This window comes from Natrix helvetica (assembly GCF_964273705.1).
Source record: "Natrix helvetica genome assembly, chromosome: 6".
NCBI classification, from domain to species: domain Eukaryota; kingdom Metazoa; phylum Chordata; class Lepidosauria; order Squamata; family Natricidae; genus Natrix; species Natrix helvetica.
The window spans coordinates 36742807-36762058 of NC_138553.1; the positions used below are offsets into that span (position 1 = coordinate 36742807).

The 19252-nt window shown below is 35.8% G+C and overlaps 1 protein-coding gene across 1 annotated transcript in view; it reads left to right on the top strand.

The window, feature by feature from the left end:
- The window catches only part of CDK17 (cyclin dependent kinase 17), an 80537-nt gene that overhangs the window by 56870 nt on the left and 4415 nt on the right, over positions 1-19252 (top strand). Inside the window, exons 5-14 of the mRNA XM_081957315.1 lie at positions 1946-2071; positions 6056-6112; positions 8128-8242; positions 10746-10840; positions 11674-11736; positions 14208-14331; positions 16439-16559; positions 17052-17149; positions 17405-17510; positions 18604-18646. Coding sequence (XP_081813441.1) covers positions 1946-2071; positions 6056-6112; positions 8128-8242; positions 10746-10840; positions 11674-11736; positions 14208-14331; positions 16439-16559; positions 17052-17149; positions 17405-17510; positions 18604-18646 — 948 coding nt within the window. The remainder of the gene's footprint in view (positions 1-1945; positions 2072-6055; positions 6113-8127; positions 8243-10745; positions 10841-11673; positions 11737-14207; positions 14332-16438; positions 16560-17051; positions 17150-17404; positions 17511-18603; positions 18647-19252) is intronic.

Here is a 19252-nt window from a genome sequence, read left to right on the forward strand (position 1 = left end):
GTTGGGGAGGGGGAAGAGGAGAACTGTATTTGGAATCGGGTCGCATGAGCAGCAGGTCGTGCACACAGCTCAACTTGTGCGAGCAATGGGTGTGCATGCACATGTGGACATACGCTGGCCCACTAGTTGAACAAGTCAAGCTCACACATGTGCACGACCTGCTGCTCATGTGGTCCGATTCCAAATACACAGTACACTGTGGCCCAGGGGTTGGGGACTCTTGTTATAGCGTATAGTCTGAGCGTTTGTGTTTGGTTTGATTTTAAAAAATAATTTTCAGCATAGAGTTAAAGTATAGCACAGAACACTTGAAAATCAATTTTCACTAGATTAGTTGTTTCACTAGATTATGTAGAGAACAGACTTTGCTAGTCATTTACCACACGTGTATGCAAAAAAGTAAAGTGTGCATTGTGTTGGCCAAGTTTTGGGAACCTCTGACTCAAGGTACATTTACACTTAGTCCTTGACACAATTGATCACAATTGAGCCCAAAATTTATGTTGTTAAGTGAGACATTTGTTAAGTGAATTTTGCCCCATTCTGCAACTTTTCTTGCCACAGTTGTTAAGTGAATCATTGCCGTTATTAAGTTAGTAATGTGGTGGTTAAGTGAATCTGGATTTCACATTGACTTTGCTTGTCAGAAGGTTGCAAAAGCTGTTCACATGACCCCAGGACACTGCAAGTGTCATAAATATGAACCAATTGCCAAGGTATTTTCAGGTCTCGGGTGCCATTGTACAATGACCTAGCAGCTCCCTACTAACTTTCAAATTTAGTGAGGTTATGAGATTTTACATTTATATAAAATTTCATAAAAGGTGTGGTTTTGAAGGATATAAGTAAAAGACACTTGAAGGATATGGAAGGAAAAACTAATAAAATCACAACTGCAGTTGGTTAAGTTCAGGATTGTTAAAGAAAAACTGGAGACTTAATTTTAGTGGCTCAAGAAACAAGCTTTGCCAACTAATTCCATGAAGGCAAAAACTCAACATGTAACAAACAACAGCAAATACTGCCTTTGTAATAAAAAGGATGAAACAATTGACCATTTGATCAGTGGCTGCAGGAAAATTTCATAAATTGCAGCATTATGATTGAGTTGCCACAGATATTCATCGGAGATTTTGCCAGAGGTTTGGATTTGAATACAACCACTAAACTACTGGGACTGTCAAGTTGAGGTATTTTGGAAAATAAGCAGGTTACGGTCTTATGGGACTTTAAGATCCAAACATACAGGCATGTTGTTCACAACAGACCTCATATAATAGTTATTGAAAAGAAGAAAATCTGGTTCATTGAAATTGCTATGCCAGGTGAGAAGGATTGTGGCAAAAGAAAGCATATAGTGCCAGTATTAATAGGATGCCTTGGGTACAATCCGGAAATAACTGGAGCATCACTTGAACACCACTGGCATTTGCAAAAACACCATTAGCCAGATGTAAAAGGCATTGGACCAGGAACATCCTGCAATAATACCTTTATGACCATCAAGAAATAACATCTGCGTTTCCCAGGTCCAAATTTTTAAAATTTTATGAAAAACTCTGAATTTCACTATATGTGAAGGATATTAAGGTAGCATTGCCAGATTTATTCTGCAAACCATTAAATAGTAGCCCGTAGAAAGTGTTTGTAAATCAGATACTGGCATGGTTAAAGAAAGCCTTTCTTTCCATTAAAGAAAGTGAAATTATCTTTTGCTATTTTGAGAAATAAAGATTTGATAACAACTTGAGATGAAGCATTGCAATTGTGTCTTTACATAGAAACAGCCTGTTTGCTTCATTTATGTGTTCTTAACCAGTAACAGAATATGCCTATATCACTGAGTACTTATTGACATTTTTATTTTATATAAAATAGAAAATAAAATAGACACAGATTTTGAAAATATGTATGTCATCTTACTAGTGTTGGTTTACTTTTCCAGGACTTAAATAAACGCTTGTCACTACCTGCAGACATTAGGATACCTGATGGATATCTTGAAAAGATGCAAATAAACAGCCCACCATTTGATCAACCAATGAGTCGACGATCTCGTAGAGCATCATTGGTAAGCTCTTTTACCTGCAGTAGATAACTTTACTATATCCTTCATATTTTTATTGCAGCACAGAAGTTTAGATATGTTATATCAAAATGATAGGTGTCTTAGAGCACTTGCAGCTGTACTGTGATATAATTCATTTAATTAAATGATGTATTAATATTTTCTAAATAAGGCTCAAGGTCTGTATTCACCCATAACACTAAGCTTTAATTCATAATTTGCAAACTAGTAATTTAGATCCTCTTATTAACTAGTCAATAAACATAAATGTTGGCTTATTATAAAGTGTGAACCCAACTGATTTCTAGTGTGAAGCCAACTTCATTATAGTTATAAAATTTATTTGAGACAGGAAGACAAATGTAAGGATGGATCTCACATTGGTCAAATATAATAATAAGACAGTGGATAATAAACCATGCTTATAAAATACAGGCATTAAACAGCAATTGGGACCACAAGTTTTGTTGCTAAGACTTACATACCACTCCATAGTGCTTTATAGTACTCTCTAAGCAATTTACAAAGCCAGCACATTGCCCTCAACAATCTGGGTCATCATTTTACCAACCTCGGAAGGATGGGAGGCTGTGTCAACCTTGAGCCAGAACTCCTGGCTGTGGGCAGAGTTAGCCTGCAATACTGCATTCGAACCACTATACCACCATGGCTCTAGAAATGGCAACCCTGCAGTTCTGGTTGTCATCGTAATCCAGGACTCTGCAGTTCATTAATCTGGAAGAGACAGAAGTCCCAGGCAAGCAGGCCAGCAGTGAGAGCAACAGGTAGACAAGAGTTGTGCAGTGTTCTGGAGTACCAGTGCCACAGGGAAGCAGGGGTAACCGTGAACAGTGCTAGGAGCACAGATGCTGCAAAGGGAGTGAAGGGAACTGCATTCAGGTGCTACAGAGTGTGGGTGGGCAAAAAAGCAGCAACAGTAATTTCCAGCTACCTGCTGACTTCTCCATTAATTTTGCTTGTGGGAAGCTGGCAGTGAATATCAGAAATCACAGTCACGTGACCTTGTCTTTCTGCAGTATTGTAATCATGAGCCAGGCACCAAATGCTCAGATTCATCCCTGGATCAGTCATATGATCCAGGGATGCTGTGACAGCTGGAACTCTTGAGTGCTGCTCATAAATCCCTCTTGTTCAGTTCCATCATAACTTTGAATGGCCTCTGAATGAGTATTCATAACCCATGGACTATCTGTAAGTTTTAACATCGTGAGTAAAGGTAAAATGATCTCTATTTAAATAAATAGGAAAAAAAGGTTTTATAGATTTTTAAATTCTCCAATTCATTATGAATTATGCAGACAAATTGGTTTTAAACATTATTTAGCATTGTTTCATCATGTTTTCACTTTTAGGTACTTGCTGACTATAAGATATTCAACCTGATCCCTTGGGTCTTCCAAAGATTTGTCCATCACCCCAGGGCTTTCTTCTAAAGAGCCATAATTAATTTATCAAATAATTGTTCAGTTTCAAAGGGAAAGGGGTACCTTGAAATACGTATCTTTTCCAAGAATCAGACCACAGGTGTGGAAGGCAGCCTCAGTGGCCTCACCCAAGTCAAGCATGAACACAACTACACAAAGAGATGTGTTTGGTTTTTTTAATCTCCTTTTACTAAATGAAACTTGCAAACACACCCATTACATTATAGAAACAAGTTACCTTCCGGACTTCAGCAGGTTTGGCTTAACCAGAATTCCAATTCAAAGTAGCACATAGGAGAGTAGCCAGGTGGAGTCCAAAGGTCAGAGCTTGTAGCAGAATTGTCAGCCAATCAAAGTTCAAAATCAGAGTTGCAGGGTTCAGAAGGCAAGGCATATTGAGTGTGCGTTAACAGGCAATTGTCCTCAATGGAGAGCTTGTGCTTGCTCTCCGTTTTAATAGAAAAAGCCCTGGTGTAGTCTCATTTAGTGGGATGGGATTCCTTCCACTTGAGCTGTCTTACGGAGTGCCTTTGTGCTACTCTTTGCAGCCCATTGGGCTCATGCTTTGGAAGGGGCGGTAATTTAGCACCTTGACTGATAGGTGATAGTAGCTGCATCTGCCGCTTACTGGCCTATCCAACCTCCTCTGCCTGCTCAGAGAGCAGTCTGTCTGTTAGTACTGAAGCTGATTGCTTGTTATCTGTCAGTCTTTCTGGATCTGATTCTGGTTCTCCATCGTCAGTCTCCTACTCTGTCTCCAAATCAGAGCCATCCATGACACTGTCTACACTGAGAAGTTCCTTACTCTTGAAGACAAACTCTGATATAGAAATGTTTTTCAAGTAAAGCATCTTTTCTCTTTCAAATCTGAAGTGCTGCACACAGCCTTCCTTTACTGAATATGTTTCTCCAGCCCAACAGCTAGAAATTCTGTAGATGGTATGACCATAATTGAGCATAGAATCACGGTCGTTGAACAAAGCGTAGTTAAGTGAAACACCATGTGACTGCTTCACTCAACGACCACAATCGCTTCTCTGCCACAAAAGGGTTGTCTTTTAAATCCATAGAGAACCTTCTACTGGTTTAGGATGCAGTGACACATGCAGTTTTGAGTGTCCCACAGTTAACCTGAGTAACACCACTGTTGCACCGGATTTCAGTTGTTTTCCAGGTGCAATTCAAGATACTGGTTATCACTTTTAACATCTGCAGTGTCTTTTTAAACTTTGAAATAAGGCCCCCTGGGTTCAGTACAACTTATTTCCTAATAAAAGGTCAGGAGCCCAGCCCCCGTGGGTATGTTCTGAACAGCCGCTTTTGTCCTGATTAGACTCCCTATACAGCTTATTTTCAATTTTTTGGGGGGGAAAGATTTTTAATCTTAAAAATTATGACAGCAACAATGGGAAACTGACATGCTGCTACAATGCATACATTTAAGCACAAATGTTTCTTCCAAGAATGCCTCTTGCTCCATTGTAAATCTCAGAGACATTCTGGGTTAATAGAAAAAATTCAAAAGCTTTTCTTTAGAAGTTGCCTAGAAAGTAGGATACCGGTGGTAGAGAGCACTCTAAGTCACTTGAAGGAGTGCCTGAAACAAGCTAATTCATTTCCGTTCTGATAAATGGAGATGTTATCGTTCACCAAGCTCCCCATGTGAATCATATTGCAAAGTAGGCAGTCCCCTGAGTTAGCCATTTGGGGAATATTCCCATGTCAATTTCTCAGAATTCTAAATGTACCCCCCAACTGACAATATTTGTTCACTACTGCCCCAGTGAACAGCACTTAGTTACCATATCTAATTAATATGGAAACAATAAGAGAAATATACTATGACTTTTCAAAGGTTTCATTCATTCATTCATTCATTCATTTAAATTTTATTTGACCGCATTTATATTGTTGCCGTACAAGTAGTAAATAGAAAAGCCTAAACAAAAAAGTAAATGCGTAATAAAAGCCAGTTTAAACAAAAATATATCCCAAAATGCCTCTGATAGCTATCCTTTCAACTTGGGCTCTTTGTTAAGTTTAGCTGTTTATGCAAAAGAAATGAGCTGAATGGGCCTCCATGGGAAAAGTGTTGTGTCTTCTAGTCCATTCTCAACAGACAATAATCAGACTGAAGCACACTCAGTCCTTGAAAATGAGAATACTGTTATTTTTAATACACTTTCTATGCCTCCTATGTTTTGCAGAGTAATAGTTTCTTAATCATATGTAAACAATAATGATATGCCCTGATAGAGATAGTAATAACATTTTAAGACAGCATACATTATTCTATTATGAAGCTGTATGGTGAATAGAGACTGACATGGGCAAAGGAAACCATACTACTAAAGATTTAGTGCAAGCAAAGTTCATGTATCTGAGTGGTTTTCTAGCTCTCTTATCTATTCAAATGTTATGAATATGACTCAGGGACACTTCAGGTGTGCTTATGAATATAATATGTTTCACATTCTTCAAGAAGACAATCTGATCTTTGTATGAATTATTTTCATTGTATTTTTCCTTGTTTTTATTACAGTCTGAAATTGGATTTGGAAAAATGGAAACTTATGTTAAATTAGAAAAGCTTGGTGAGGTATGTCTGCTTTTTTAAACTATCAATAAATAAAATTAGTATAAATTATGTTTTAAATGACAATAAAGGGCAATGACTTGTCCAAGCTCAAAATAAGAGAGAGAGCACACTGGAAATCAAAGAATATATATTCCTTAGTGGAAATATTTGGCTTTCTGCATGATAATTGTGAACAATTGTTTTCATTTAACCAAAGTACTTGTGATAAACATATTATGAAATATTTGTTACACATATAATATATAAATACAATCGAGGGGTCCTTGGTGCTCTCTGAGCTTGTTTTCTTGCAGATGTTTCATTATGAGGTATTATTTACTTGATTGTTGGTCTGATGTTAACCTAATACGGTGTGAAATTAAAGAATTTTCATCGTCCAGTTGTTGTTCATAGATGTATTCTACCAGTCTTCTGCCTCTTTGTCCTACATAGTGATTGTTGCATTTCTTATATTGTATGTGGTAGTTCTGTGATGGCGAACATATGGCACATGCTAGAAGTGGCACACACAGCCATCACTGCTTCTTCTGGGTTCCAGCGTGCACCGGCCAGCTGGCCTTTGCATGCACAGGAGCACCAGAAACCAGAAGAGCAGTTTGTGCACGCATGCATGCCGGAAACTGGAAGCTCAGCTTCCTGGCACGTGTATGCATGCTGGGGAATTGCTCTTCTGGTTTCTGGTACTCCCGCGGGAAGCTGTTCTCCCACTTTCCAGTGCTCCTGCAGGTGCATGCCGGGGATCTGCTCTTCCAGTTTCTGGTGCTCCCCCCCACATGCATTCTCATTTCGGCACTCGGTGCCGAAAAGGATCGGCAACACTGTGGTAGATGGTTCCTGTTTACGACGGTAAGCAATACCACAATCAAGAAACTGTCAGAGTCAACAGTAAACAGCCCAACCAAAGAATCTCTAAAACCACCCCCACCAACACTGACAGACAAGCCACCAGAATATAAACTGACAGCAAACCACACTCTTTACTAGCACTGATAATGTTACCTAGTTTGGGTAAAGAAACATCTGCAAGAAAATAAGCAAGCTCAGAGAGCACCAACGACCCCACATTTCAACCCTGGGCTGCAAATATTCTCCTTTATTGATAAATACATTCTTTTTCAAACCTTTTTATACATTGCTATTGTTCTACCCCAAGTGAATTTGAATTTGTTTCAAAAGTAAATCAATATAAAAGTTTTAGTATTTGCCATTAGGTAGCCCCATAAATGTCATAAGCTGTTGTTTGCTTGCAGAGGTTTCATTACCCAACTAGGTAACATTATCAGTGCATGATAGTTAACACCATCATCAGTATATGATTAAGTATACACGTATACAATATTCTACTGATAGGAAGAGAGCTTTTCTTCCACCCCACTTTATCTTTAAAGTGAGAGGGTTGTTCCTGTGTACAGTACTTCTGGAAACATTACCTTCAGTTACTCTTCTAGGATGATACCACTCCCTCTGTTCCATGAGTAATCCAATGGTTTTCCAAAATGTAATCCTTCAAATGGTATTATAGATATAGGCCAGTTCTAAAGCAATCCTGTCTGAACTATCATGTCCAGTGTTGCATAAACATGTTCTAAATTATTAATTAACTTCTGGTAAACTGCTGAACCACCCTTGGAATGGATAGATTGGCATGGTCCAGAGAAGAAACAGAATGTTCCAGAGTTATCCACAACATTTGCTTCCGAGAACTGCAGAGTTTGCACATACTTAGGGTAGTACAAAGAACTGAGGTAGATGGATTAATAATACGAAATGGGGAGACACTCTTTCCTAACTTGTGAGAAGGCCCTAAATTGTTTGGCAGTGGTGAAGCTACTGGGAGAGTTATGAATTGGGTATAAATAGCTGTGCTTTCAATGACACCATCTTTAAGACTGGGTTCTTTCAACCAATATATAGTAATTAGTATGTATCGGATTCCGAGCTAATAAAGTTCTAATTAGTTTTTTCCCCTTTAATTTGTAAATCGATTTCATGTACATTCTTCATTTGCTATTCAGGGTACATATGCAACAGTATATAAAGGAAGAAGTAAGCTGACTGAAAATCTAGTAGCTTTAAAAGAAATCAGATTAGAGCATGAAGAGGGTGCACCGTGCACAGCTATTAGAGAAGGTAAGTAACACTTTTTAATTTGGATGAAAATATGAGCAGAAATTACAATTACATAATTATATCTAATGGGGAAAAACAGGTTTAATAGGCCTGATATGCTTGGTTTCTAGTTCAGAAACACCAGAGTAGAAACTGCCTTCCACATTTTTTGCTTCTCCACAGAACAAAACAAATTTGGGCATAGGGGAAACATAACCTTAAGGCTTGTGGCTTATAACGTCTCCCTCCCTCCCTCCCTCCTTCCCTCCCTTCTTTCCTTCCATTCCTCTGTCTGCTTATCTCAGTCAATGATTCTAGGCAGTTTACAATTCAGAAAACATATTGTTAAAAAATTTAAACACATTTAAAAACAGTAAAACCAACAAAAAAAAAAACATTAAAAGCATCCAATTCAACATAAACAAAAGCAGTTAGCAATATATCCAGGAAATGGGGCAATTAACATATTCAGTGCCTAGACTTGGGAAATTTTGCTATTGTTTATGTCCCAACATCAGAAAATTAAGCAATGATTATTTGTGCCAGTTTTAAATAAGCTTTTTATTTCTCCAACGTATGACCAAAGCAAAATGCTTTAGAATTAAACAAAACAAAAAAAGCAATATATTGAATTGTAAGGTTTACAGTAACAGAATCAAATTTAAGTCTCCAATCAAATTTAACATCAACGGCAGAAAACTACATTCTTACTCAACTCTTTTGGTGGAGGAAATGTCTTAATTATCTTATATTCTATGAAATTTAGGATATGTATAAAGTTTCAACAATAATACAGTAATGCAAGGTTATTTATGGAAAATGCTGCAATTTTATTGCTTGCTTAAAGAACTGTAAAATATTTTGAAGTAAAATGTTAAGATTCCAGAAAGTTAATATTTCATCAGTCATTCCAAATTCATTGCAATTGGATCAATGAAAAAATGGGCTGTTTAAATTAGCAATACTTATGATAAATACTTGCCAGTTTTTCTTAAATGAAGTGGTTACCTGCCCACAATTTACTTCATAAATTTTATTTACTTCTTTTCATCATCAAGATAACTTGCTGCATTTTATGTAAGCTTTTGATCAACTCAGGGCATGTAACTGGATCTAAGCTATTTTGATGATGATCAGACTTCTCATGGGTATGTTTTGAGCACAAAAGAATACAAATTCTGTGTAATTGCACTGAAAAGATTAGATCAATTTAGGCCAAATTGCTAATTGCAGCTGTAGTTATTTCAGTTGATTTTTTCCCCTGGATGTGAAGTTCCTAAACCAAACTACAAAGCAGTGTGTGTGCTTTAAAGCTGTGCTTTAGACTAGGAGTGTCAAACTCAAGGCCTGTGGGCTGGATCTAGTCCACAGGGTGCTTAGATCTGGCCTGCAGGGCCGCCCTGGAAATAGCAAAGGACCAGCCCACGGTGCCTCTGCCAACAAAAACGTACCTCAGGAGGGACACATGCGGCCACACAGGCTCCGTTTTCACTGGCAGAGGGCTAGCAAAACAAACTAAAAGCAAAACAAAAGGAGAAATGTTTCCTCTTTTGCATTTGAGCATGCAAGAAGGGACAGGAAAGGAGAAATGGAAAGAGGAAAGACAAAGAAAAAGATGGGGAAAGAGCAAGGAAGGAAAAATAAGGATAGAGGGGAAGGAAAAAGAAGAGAAGGAAGGAAGGAAGGAAGGAAGGAAGGAAGGAAGGAAGGAAGGAAGGAAGGAAGGAAGAAGGAAGGAAGGAAGGAGATTATAATGAGAGTGTCTGAGGGAAGTCAGCACTTGGCCATCACAGGTGACATCAAGCTGGCCACGCCCTCCACCACCCACCCACCCCCGAGGTCAAACACAACCCTGATGTGATCCTCAATGAAATTGAGTTTGACACCCCTGCTTTAGATCTAGCATAAGAAGACTATCTCTCTGCTATTAATTAAAGCAGTCACATCCTTTTTCAGATTTCACCCAAACCTGGAAAATATCCTTTTGCTTTAATGACGATTAGGTAAAATATTTTTTAAAGCAGCAGCATATTTTCTAAAGTGTACAAAACACTGTTTTAATGAATAGCATAAAGCTGCTGTGCTCACATGAGATCTGAAGCATTTCTTCCTAATTACTTTTGAAGACTTATCAAATTAATGAAAAAGAATTACATCAGTACTACCCATTTACCACCCAATAATACAGGTAGTCCTTGACTTATAAACATTGTGACCATTGGAAGTTACAATGGCACTGAAAAGAGTGACTTTTCAAATTTACAGCTGTTGCAACATTCCCATGGTCACATGATCAAAGTCAGACACACAGCAACTGATGTGTATTTATGATGATTGCAGTGTCCTAGGATCATGTGATTACATGACAAGTAAAGTCAATGAGGAAGCCAGACTCACTTAACCACCATGTTACGAATGTAACAACAGCCGTGATTCACTTAACAACTGTGGCAAGGAAGGTTGTAAAACAGTTTAGTTCACTCATTTCTGTATTTGACAATTTATTCTATTCTTTTTTTTTCAGTGTCATTGCTAAAAGATCTAAAACATGCAAATATTGTTACATTGCACGATATTGTCCATACAGACAAATCATTAACTCTTGTATTTGAGTATCTGGTAAGTTTTTTTAAAAAAATTCTCTCAAGTGTTTAGCTTAATCATCTAAAGCAGGGGTGTCCAAACTTGGGAACTTTAAGACTTGTGGACTTCAACTCCCAGAATTCCCCAGCCAGCCATGCTGGCTGGGAAATTCTGGGAGTTGAAGTCCACAAGTCTTAAAGTTCCCAAGTTTGGACACCCCTGATGTAAAGCTATAGAGATAGAAATATGATAAGAAGCAAAATAATAATGATGTAATACTTACTGGGAGGGTAATTTTTGTAATCTTTTGATGCCATAATTTTAATTGTTTTCTAGGAACTCACAGCGGCACCTGGAAAAATGTTTTTCACTAGCTGATTAGTATAAGACGTGCAGTACCTCTTTAGGTCTCCTTGGATTATTATTTTTTTAATCGACTTGATTATGTTCAATGTGAGCAAAATGTTCAGACCATAAACGTACATAGAGATGTTTTTTGAGTTCTATTGCTTAAGACCAAAATCTTTTTTTTCTCAAATACTGATTAAAATTAGAAATCAGTCTGTCAGCTGAAACATTTTTATTAGTTAATCATCTGTCCCTGCTAATGAAACAATGAATTAATCAAAAGTTGCTGTACTAATTTCTTAATCTTGACCAGCATTGTAACTACTTTGATGAACTATTTTTAAATAAGCCAATTTAAAATTTTAAAGAAATGAACACTTTAAGGCTAGCTTTTAACATATGTTTAATATATGTTACTTCCATTTCTCCTGAATTAGAAATAAGACATACACCAAAGTAAACAATTAACAAGTATTAAAATACCTTCCTATCTTTAATGCAAATTATTTTTATTTTGTCAGGACAAAGACCTAAAACAATATATGGATGACTGTGGGAACATTATGAGTGTGCATAATGTAAAGGTGAGTCCTAATCTCTAATTTTCAATTTGAATGTTTTCTGAATACAAATGCTATCCATGTTCATACATTTTTCTAAATTCTTTTTTCTTTAGAACATGAATTTCATTATTAAAATTTATTTAAACATTGACTATGTCACTATGAGAACCTGACTCATTGAAATAAATATGTAAAGAATTTGATTTTATAAATTGGTTCTTGCCTTCCAATAGACTTTTTAAATATTGTTATACTTTCAAGTAAGAGTAGTGTGCTCAATAAACAACAGCTGTCAGAATAAATGTGGTTGACAGCATAATGTACTAGAACATCATGAGATTTGGCTTATACAGCCATCCAACTGTTCTTGTCTCCAACTTTAACTCTATAGGATCTTTTTTTTTATGTGGATGGGGGCAGGGTTGGGGTAGGGAAAATATAGTAACTTTTCTTTGAAATTCTGTTGATTTATATCAGATAGAGATATTGATAGATTCCAAACGTAAATCTTTAACTTTCTGGTATGGGTAGGTTTATCCAGACATGGAAGAGGCAACAAACATCTTTTTAAAATCCTTATAAAAAGATAATAAAATACCATTTCTAGAGTAAATTCAAAGAGCAATGTGACAGGATAGGTAAAGTTTTATAACTATATGGTATATATTGAAAGATAAACAGCTGGAAAAAAAACTGTTCTGTGACAAATGCAACTCATAAGTATTCTTAGTGTATAAATCCATCTTTTTGGAAGCCTTTTTTAACATTATGGATAAATTGGCAAGCTCTGCAAAACCTCTTTAATGCTCTGTTGGTTCCCTTCCTCTGTTTGGTGTGGCAGGTATTTAGATGGTATTTTCAGTTATGAAAAAGAACAGGAAATAGATTATGAAAATGACTTCCCTCTGCCTGAAGTTCTAGAGAACTATCAAAGTAGACCATGTTGGCTGAGTGAACAAACAGGCTGCATTTAAATTTAGAATAGGTAAATCTAGTATTCTTATCATTGAGTTCTCTGGGTTGCTAGAAAATGGTTATAGAAAAATGGGATAGTAATATTCTGCTTTTTCATAGTACTTATTCATATAAGCGAAATGAACTATCCTGGAACTAGTATGAGTCTGCAGTTATCACATGACCACACAAATTTCCTCTTGAATGGCACTGTGCTAATTTAGCCAGTAGTATATTGGATGTGGAACAAAAGCCTAAACTCGTTGAATCCTAAGAGAATGATGTTATTTCAGCCTCAGTTTTCCATATATAATCTAGCAGGACAATTATTACCTGAGAGTTGAACGTTTGAATTTATGCATGAGAAATTATTCAAAACCATGCTCAGTACTGCAATTTCTTAGTGTACCCTTTGATGAATCACTCCTGTATCTCTTGCTATAATTCACCTTCAACTCAAATAGTGGGAAGGCAATAAATAGGAGGAAATGCACTTTTCGGTACATCTGGGATCAAAGGCAAGAATAAAACAAGACAAATCATATGTATAATTCCAGTCACTAGGCCGATAATTAATAATTGTTACTAGCTGTTATTACTTCAGACCAGGTTTGTTTTATTTTTAATTTGCCCATTTTTGATGCAACATGTCTGTAGATATTAGAATTGGAGACATGAATGCACTGATTCAAAAACATTGGGGGGGGGGGAATAAGTGTAGGATTCTATTATTTTATCCCAGATTGCTAAGAATGAGTAGAAATGTGGGTAGCCCATTATAACATAATAATAAAGGTCCATGAAAAGCACTGAGAACATAATGGTTTTCAGACCTCCTTTAAAAATTGGTTTGCAAATCCCAGGAAGAAGCTTTTTGTTCTAAATCCACTTTGCAAACTATGCCTGAGCACTAAAATATATAGCAGAATGCTAGGGTATTGTGTGTGTGCATTTCTTATGTAACGAATATGAATAAGCCAGAGCTTGTTTCTTTTATGAGAAAACCGCTGTACTGTATGAAAAAGAAGTGTCTTTGAGCATCTGGTTGTTACTGTAGGGGTTAGCCAGATACAAAAAACCAAAGTGCAGAGGAATAAGAAAAACAGTAAAGGGAAATATAGTTACATCAAAATAAAACTTTCCATGGCTATGAAAGTATGAAATATATGATTAAACATAGATAGAAACGCATTATTAGGAATGGTTGTTATATCATGCAGCAGGCTTATTAACCTGTGGTTTAGCTTTTATTGCATTTTAAACAGATGTCTGCAGGGTAAGGGAAGATAATCAGAGCCAGAAAGTTATACATTCCGAGCCAAATAGATAAATTTTAAAATTATTATATTCTGTAACAAATATAAATTGACTAATTACAACCTGCATATGAAAATGGCTTATATTTTTGAATGTTTTTTCTTCTTCTATGCATTGATAAACATATTGATTGTTGTATTACCTTGGCAGCTTTGAGGTTCAATTAGTGTAGGTTTGGTTATTGTTCCTGAAATATTTATTAATCCTCTCTCCCCTATCAGTTATTTTTATACCAGATTCTGCGTGGTTTGGCCTATTGTCACAGAAGAAAAGTACTACACCGGGACTTAAAACCACAAAATCTATTAATTAATGAAAGAGGAGAATTAAAGCTAGCAGACTTTGGTTAGTAAAAGAACTAATGGATTGTTTTGACTGGGAAAAATATTTGCTTTATTTCAATTCTATGAACACCTTTCAATGCCCACATTAGTTTTAAGAATATTAGTCTGTGTGTGTTTGTACACAGGTACCCATATTCATGTTTACATACCGAGAAAGACACAATTCACATTTGCTGAGTTTTGCTCAATTGATTTAAGGGCCATTGCACTGTGTAGTTTTCCTGTGGATGTACAGTCTGAAATGCTAAAAAACTATTTTGGAGGAGAATTTAGCACTATATATATATATATATTTGTGTTACAACCCCTGGTATGCCTAAATGGCTTAGCTAAGACTCCTGCCTAAGATATAATACAGCCCAGGCTCAAATCCCAGTAAGGGTATGGCTAGCTGATGAGAGCTACTTAGCTCGAAATAGATCTATACTAGTCTCCCTTTATTTATTTATCAGTACAAATACAACACACACACACACACACACACACATATAAAATTTATTTGTTTATCAAAGAAGCACATTCTTGTTCTAATTCTTTCAGAAACAGAAATTTCTCTCAAAAAAAGCATGAGGATGAAAGCTTCTGCTTTATAGCTTTTGCCTTTAGCTATTTCTAGTGCTCTATGCTTTTTGCTAATCTTATGTAATTCACCTGGTTGTAAAAGCATGTTACAGTGCTGTTTCAGTTTAAACTATGGATTATGTTCCTTCTCTGATTTGCCAGCTATTTGTGTTCTAGGACCAAACATGGTTTTTTAATTGTCTGAGAGCCAGTATTAATTTTTAGATGATAGGGAAAATCAAACTATTCTTGGAAGGAAAAGCACACAAAATGTGCAGGATTTGGGGAATACTTAGTGGGGATACTTAGAAAACAAAAAACAGAGGGCTCCTCTTGCCCCTCTGTTTCCCTCCCTTCAACCCCCCCCCCAAAAAAAAAGTTTATTAGATTCCTCTAGTTGTTTTAGCTTCCCAGGAATATATTCTGGGCATTATATTGAAGAGAATTTAAAAACAAAAACAGCCTATTCCACCTTTGTCACTTGGTACTTTCTATATGCTTTTTAAAGGAACTTGCCTGTTTATTGTGTAAGGGTATCTTCCCTTTTATGACCCATTGTGACTCATGTTGTGGTAGCACTTTCCACTCTCCCTCAGAAATACGGCAGACAATATCTTGCACAGTTTCTTCAGGAAGCAGCTCTAAGTCTCTTGTACTATAGGCTAAAGTTGTTTCCAGATGATGTGGCATACAGTTCCCTTCATAGCTAAACTGGCCAATAAGAGTCATTGGGTGGACACCAGATTGGAGAAAGTTGCCAGAGGCGCTTCCTTCTTAGTAGGACTACGGATATGTGCCAAGATTGACAATGTTTTCATCTCAAGGGCTATTTTATTTATTTCTCCTGAGGACCACTTTCAGAATTTAGATATGGCCTAACATAAAATTAATTTTGTTGTTTTCATTCTGTATTTTTTAGTCTTTCTCTTTTCTTCATGGCTTCTTTTCCTCTTCTCCTTTGCTTTATTTTGGTGTATTTTCTTTGTGCACTAATAAAAGACTATCCCTTTCTAGATGCATAAAAAGGAATGCAAACTTTCTGGCAGCACAGGAAGACATTAATCTCTACCTGAATCACCAGGCTGCAGGGGAAAGGGATAGTTGAAAGGGCATGGTTGTCTGGAGACTGCTGTTAAGATAGGTGGGGAGGGGTTTAGCGGAGGTGTCATCACAAATGGCAGAAGTGTTTGCCAGAAAGATTTTTTTTCAGCAGTAGTAATTCCATAACATAGATGCATGATTTTCTAAACATGAGTGATACATCTAAAGTAGAAAAAAAGAGACCAGAAGGATATAACAGGCATGTTTTTGGATACACATTAATTTCATATGCTTCTGATCAAGTTGCTGAGAGTGTATATGGTTGACCATTCTGTAGAAAGCACTGGTCTGTCAAAAATAAATGCTCCTGTTTTATAGCAGCAAGCGAATGCTTAGCTATAGTTTCTGAATCATGTGACATTTCTATGAAAAAGATCTATATAATATAAAATTGAAGAAAGATGGAATAGGGCTAAGGAAATTCATTTTGCACTTTATTTTTGAAGGCCTGGCCAGAGCAAAATCTGTTCCTACAAAGACATATTCAAATGAAGTTGTCACATTGTGGTATAGGCCTCCAGATGTTCTCCTCGGATCTTCTGAATATTCCACACAAATTGATATGTGGTGAGTTTCAAATATTAACCTGCTTGCTTTCATTCAAATTAAACACATCTGTATAATTTTCTCCTTTACCTTTAAGTAACCTTTGCTAATAATAAGCAGTAATACTGCAGATGCTTCTCTAGTTCATACTTGAAACTTTGGGGGAAGAAGAAGGAAGGAAGCCAAGAAAATATTGCTTAAATATTTAAATATCTCAAAATTTAGTTGATTTGAATCTCTGAACTTAAAATATTTTCATATTTAAAATCTCAATAGTGAGATTGGACAAATGTATTTCAAGTGAATGCAAATCATGTTGATTATTTTTCATAACCAAGGAAAAATAATGTACTATTAAGATACTAACTGAGGATACTAAGTCATTGACAGTTACATGACCCCATTACCTTAACACAATTAGGTTAAGTAGGCCATCTACCTATCATTAAAATTATAGCTTTAAATACTTTCATCTCCTTTGTAATACTTAATTGAGCTTTTCCTCTCTTAAAGGGGAGTTGGATGTATATTTTTTGAAATGGCATCAGGAAGACCTCTCTTTCCTGGATCAACGGTTGAAGATGAATTGCACTTAATTTTCAGACTTCTGGGTAAATATGTTTAGCTTACAGCTGTGAATTTATTTTGCTCTTCTTAAGAGAATTTCTGAAAACTTTAGACTTGCACTATAATTGCAATGTTTATATGTTTATAAGGGGGGGGGATATGATTTTGATGTTTCAAGTCTGTACTTTTGTTAGAATCAATTATTATTTTGGGAGCTGTTTAAATTTTTACTTTGTTTATTTTAATGTCTACATGGGATTAGTACTCCTTATGTTGATTTGTTTAATCTTTCAATTCAGGAACTCCATCACAAGAAACATGGCCAGGCATTACTTCCAGTGATGAGTTTAAGAATTACAACTTTCCCAAATACAAGCCACAACCTTTGATCAACCATGCTCCAAGGTATTTAAAGTTCAAATTGCACATATATTATAAGTACTCTCTCTGGGGGAAAATAACCGTCACTAGGAACTCTTTTTGTTGAGGGATTAATTCTAAATGGATTATTATTCTCATTGTCCAGTAAGTGTTTGTACCTTTGCATAAAGAATAGTAGAATAATTGAATTTGTATCATATCTGCTAATGATCCAAATTAATAGTTTTTATAATTAGGATATCAACTATAAATCAAGTGAAAATTGATTCCAGGAATCTTATATTGTTGAAGTTCTACATTTTAACTATAGCTATACACATATTTGTGAATAGCATGTTGTAATATTTTGTTTTATTAAAAAATGTGTTATGGCAAACCAGTTTTAAATAATTAGACACTCCAACATATTGTATTGTCTTCCCTGAAATAGTATTCAGTTCTGTTGAAGAGGGTTGGGAGATCTTCCAAAGACGATTTTGCAGTCACAAAAGAAAAAAGCTATAGATGTTGCTGGTGCATAAGTGGAATTCCCCTTGTGTAATTCTCAGTTTGTCCTAAAAAACAAATAAAGGCTAAAGACAGCTGCTGTATAATAAAGAAATCTCAAACTAGTGACTCTCAGCAAGTAATGTTAATCTGTGATTTATTTAAAAACCCATATTCCAGTGATTAATTTTGTTTAGGTATCAGTTTGCTACACATTTTGCTTTACACTATTTTAATTAGATTAGGCAATTATTTTCTAGTTCATGTGGACTTACATTCATTTAGTGATTAAACAATCTTGCATTTTCAAAATAAATTATTTTTCTTTAGTGGTAAGCATGTGTAATACATTCTTGCATATTTTCAATGCCAGTTACATGATACATCTGTTTATTTAAAAGTATTGCTTTTTTATTTTTACATTAAAATACAATGAAATAATAGTATTAACCCAATGCATTTAGTAATAACAGTAGACATATGACCTTATTAGTGTTAAGTAGACCCATAATTGCATTCAAGATATTTTGAAATTGGAAGTATCTCTTAAGCAAAGGCACACACATTATTTCAATTATTAGAATCCACCTGGAAAGTGTGAATAAACAATGAATATATGGTTTATTTCTAGGCTGGATTCAGAAGGGATTGAACTGATAGTAAAATTTCTTCAAGTAAGTTGTTTTTTGTATTCTTTACACATGTAGCTTAAATGAGTACTTTTCAAGTTCTTTAATTGGTAGATTAGAAGAATACAAAACTATGGTTCAAAAAAGAGCATTATTTAGATGTTGCTCTTGTATGTAGACGTTGCTCTTGCAGCTTCTTTTTTGTTCATTGTAAAGATCTCTTCCTTCAATCAAATATTTCTTCCTTCAGTTGATAATTTCATATGATAAAACCCTGAAAAAGTACATAAATGATGAATTACTTAAAAGATTTTGAAAGTCAACAGCATAAACAATTTTGCGCATATACAAATAAAGGCAAGAAAATGTACTAGTTTTTGCTTGAATTTATATGTGGAACCTAACTAATTCGGGCTGTATTCACCAGTGTGCTAAGCCAAAAGTTTTAAATAATGGGTCTTTGAATGAGATATACTAAACCAAAAATGTAACAAACAATGTCTTAGTGTAGTTGTACCATGGGCCATGGAGTCAGTCCATTAATTCATCTGTTTCAGTTTTTTTCATTTCTGATGTTCCCAAGAAGTACCCACTGCCACTTCCCTTAGTGTCCACAAGCTTCCTGACCCACTTGAGCTTTTTAACACTTTA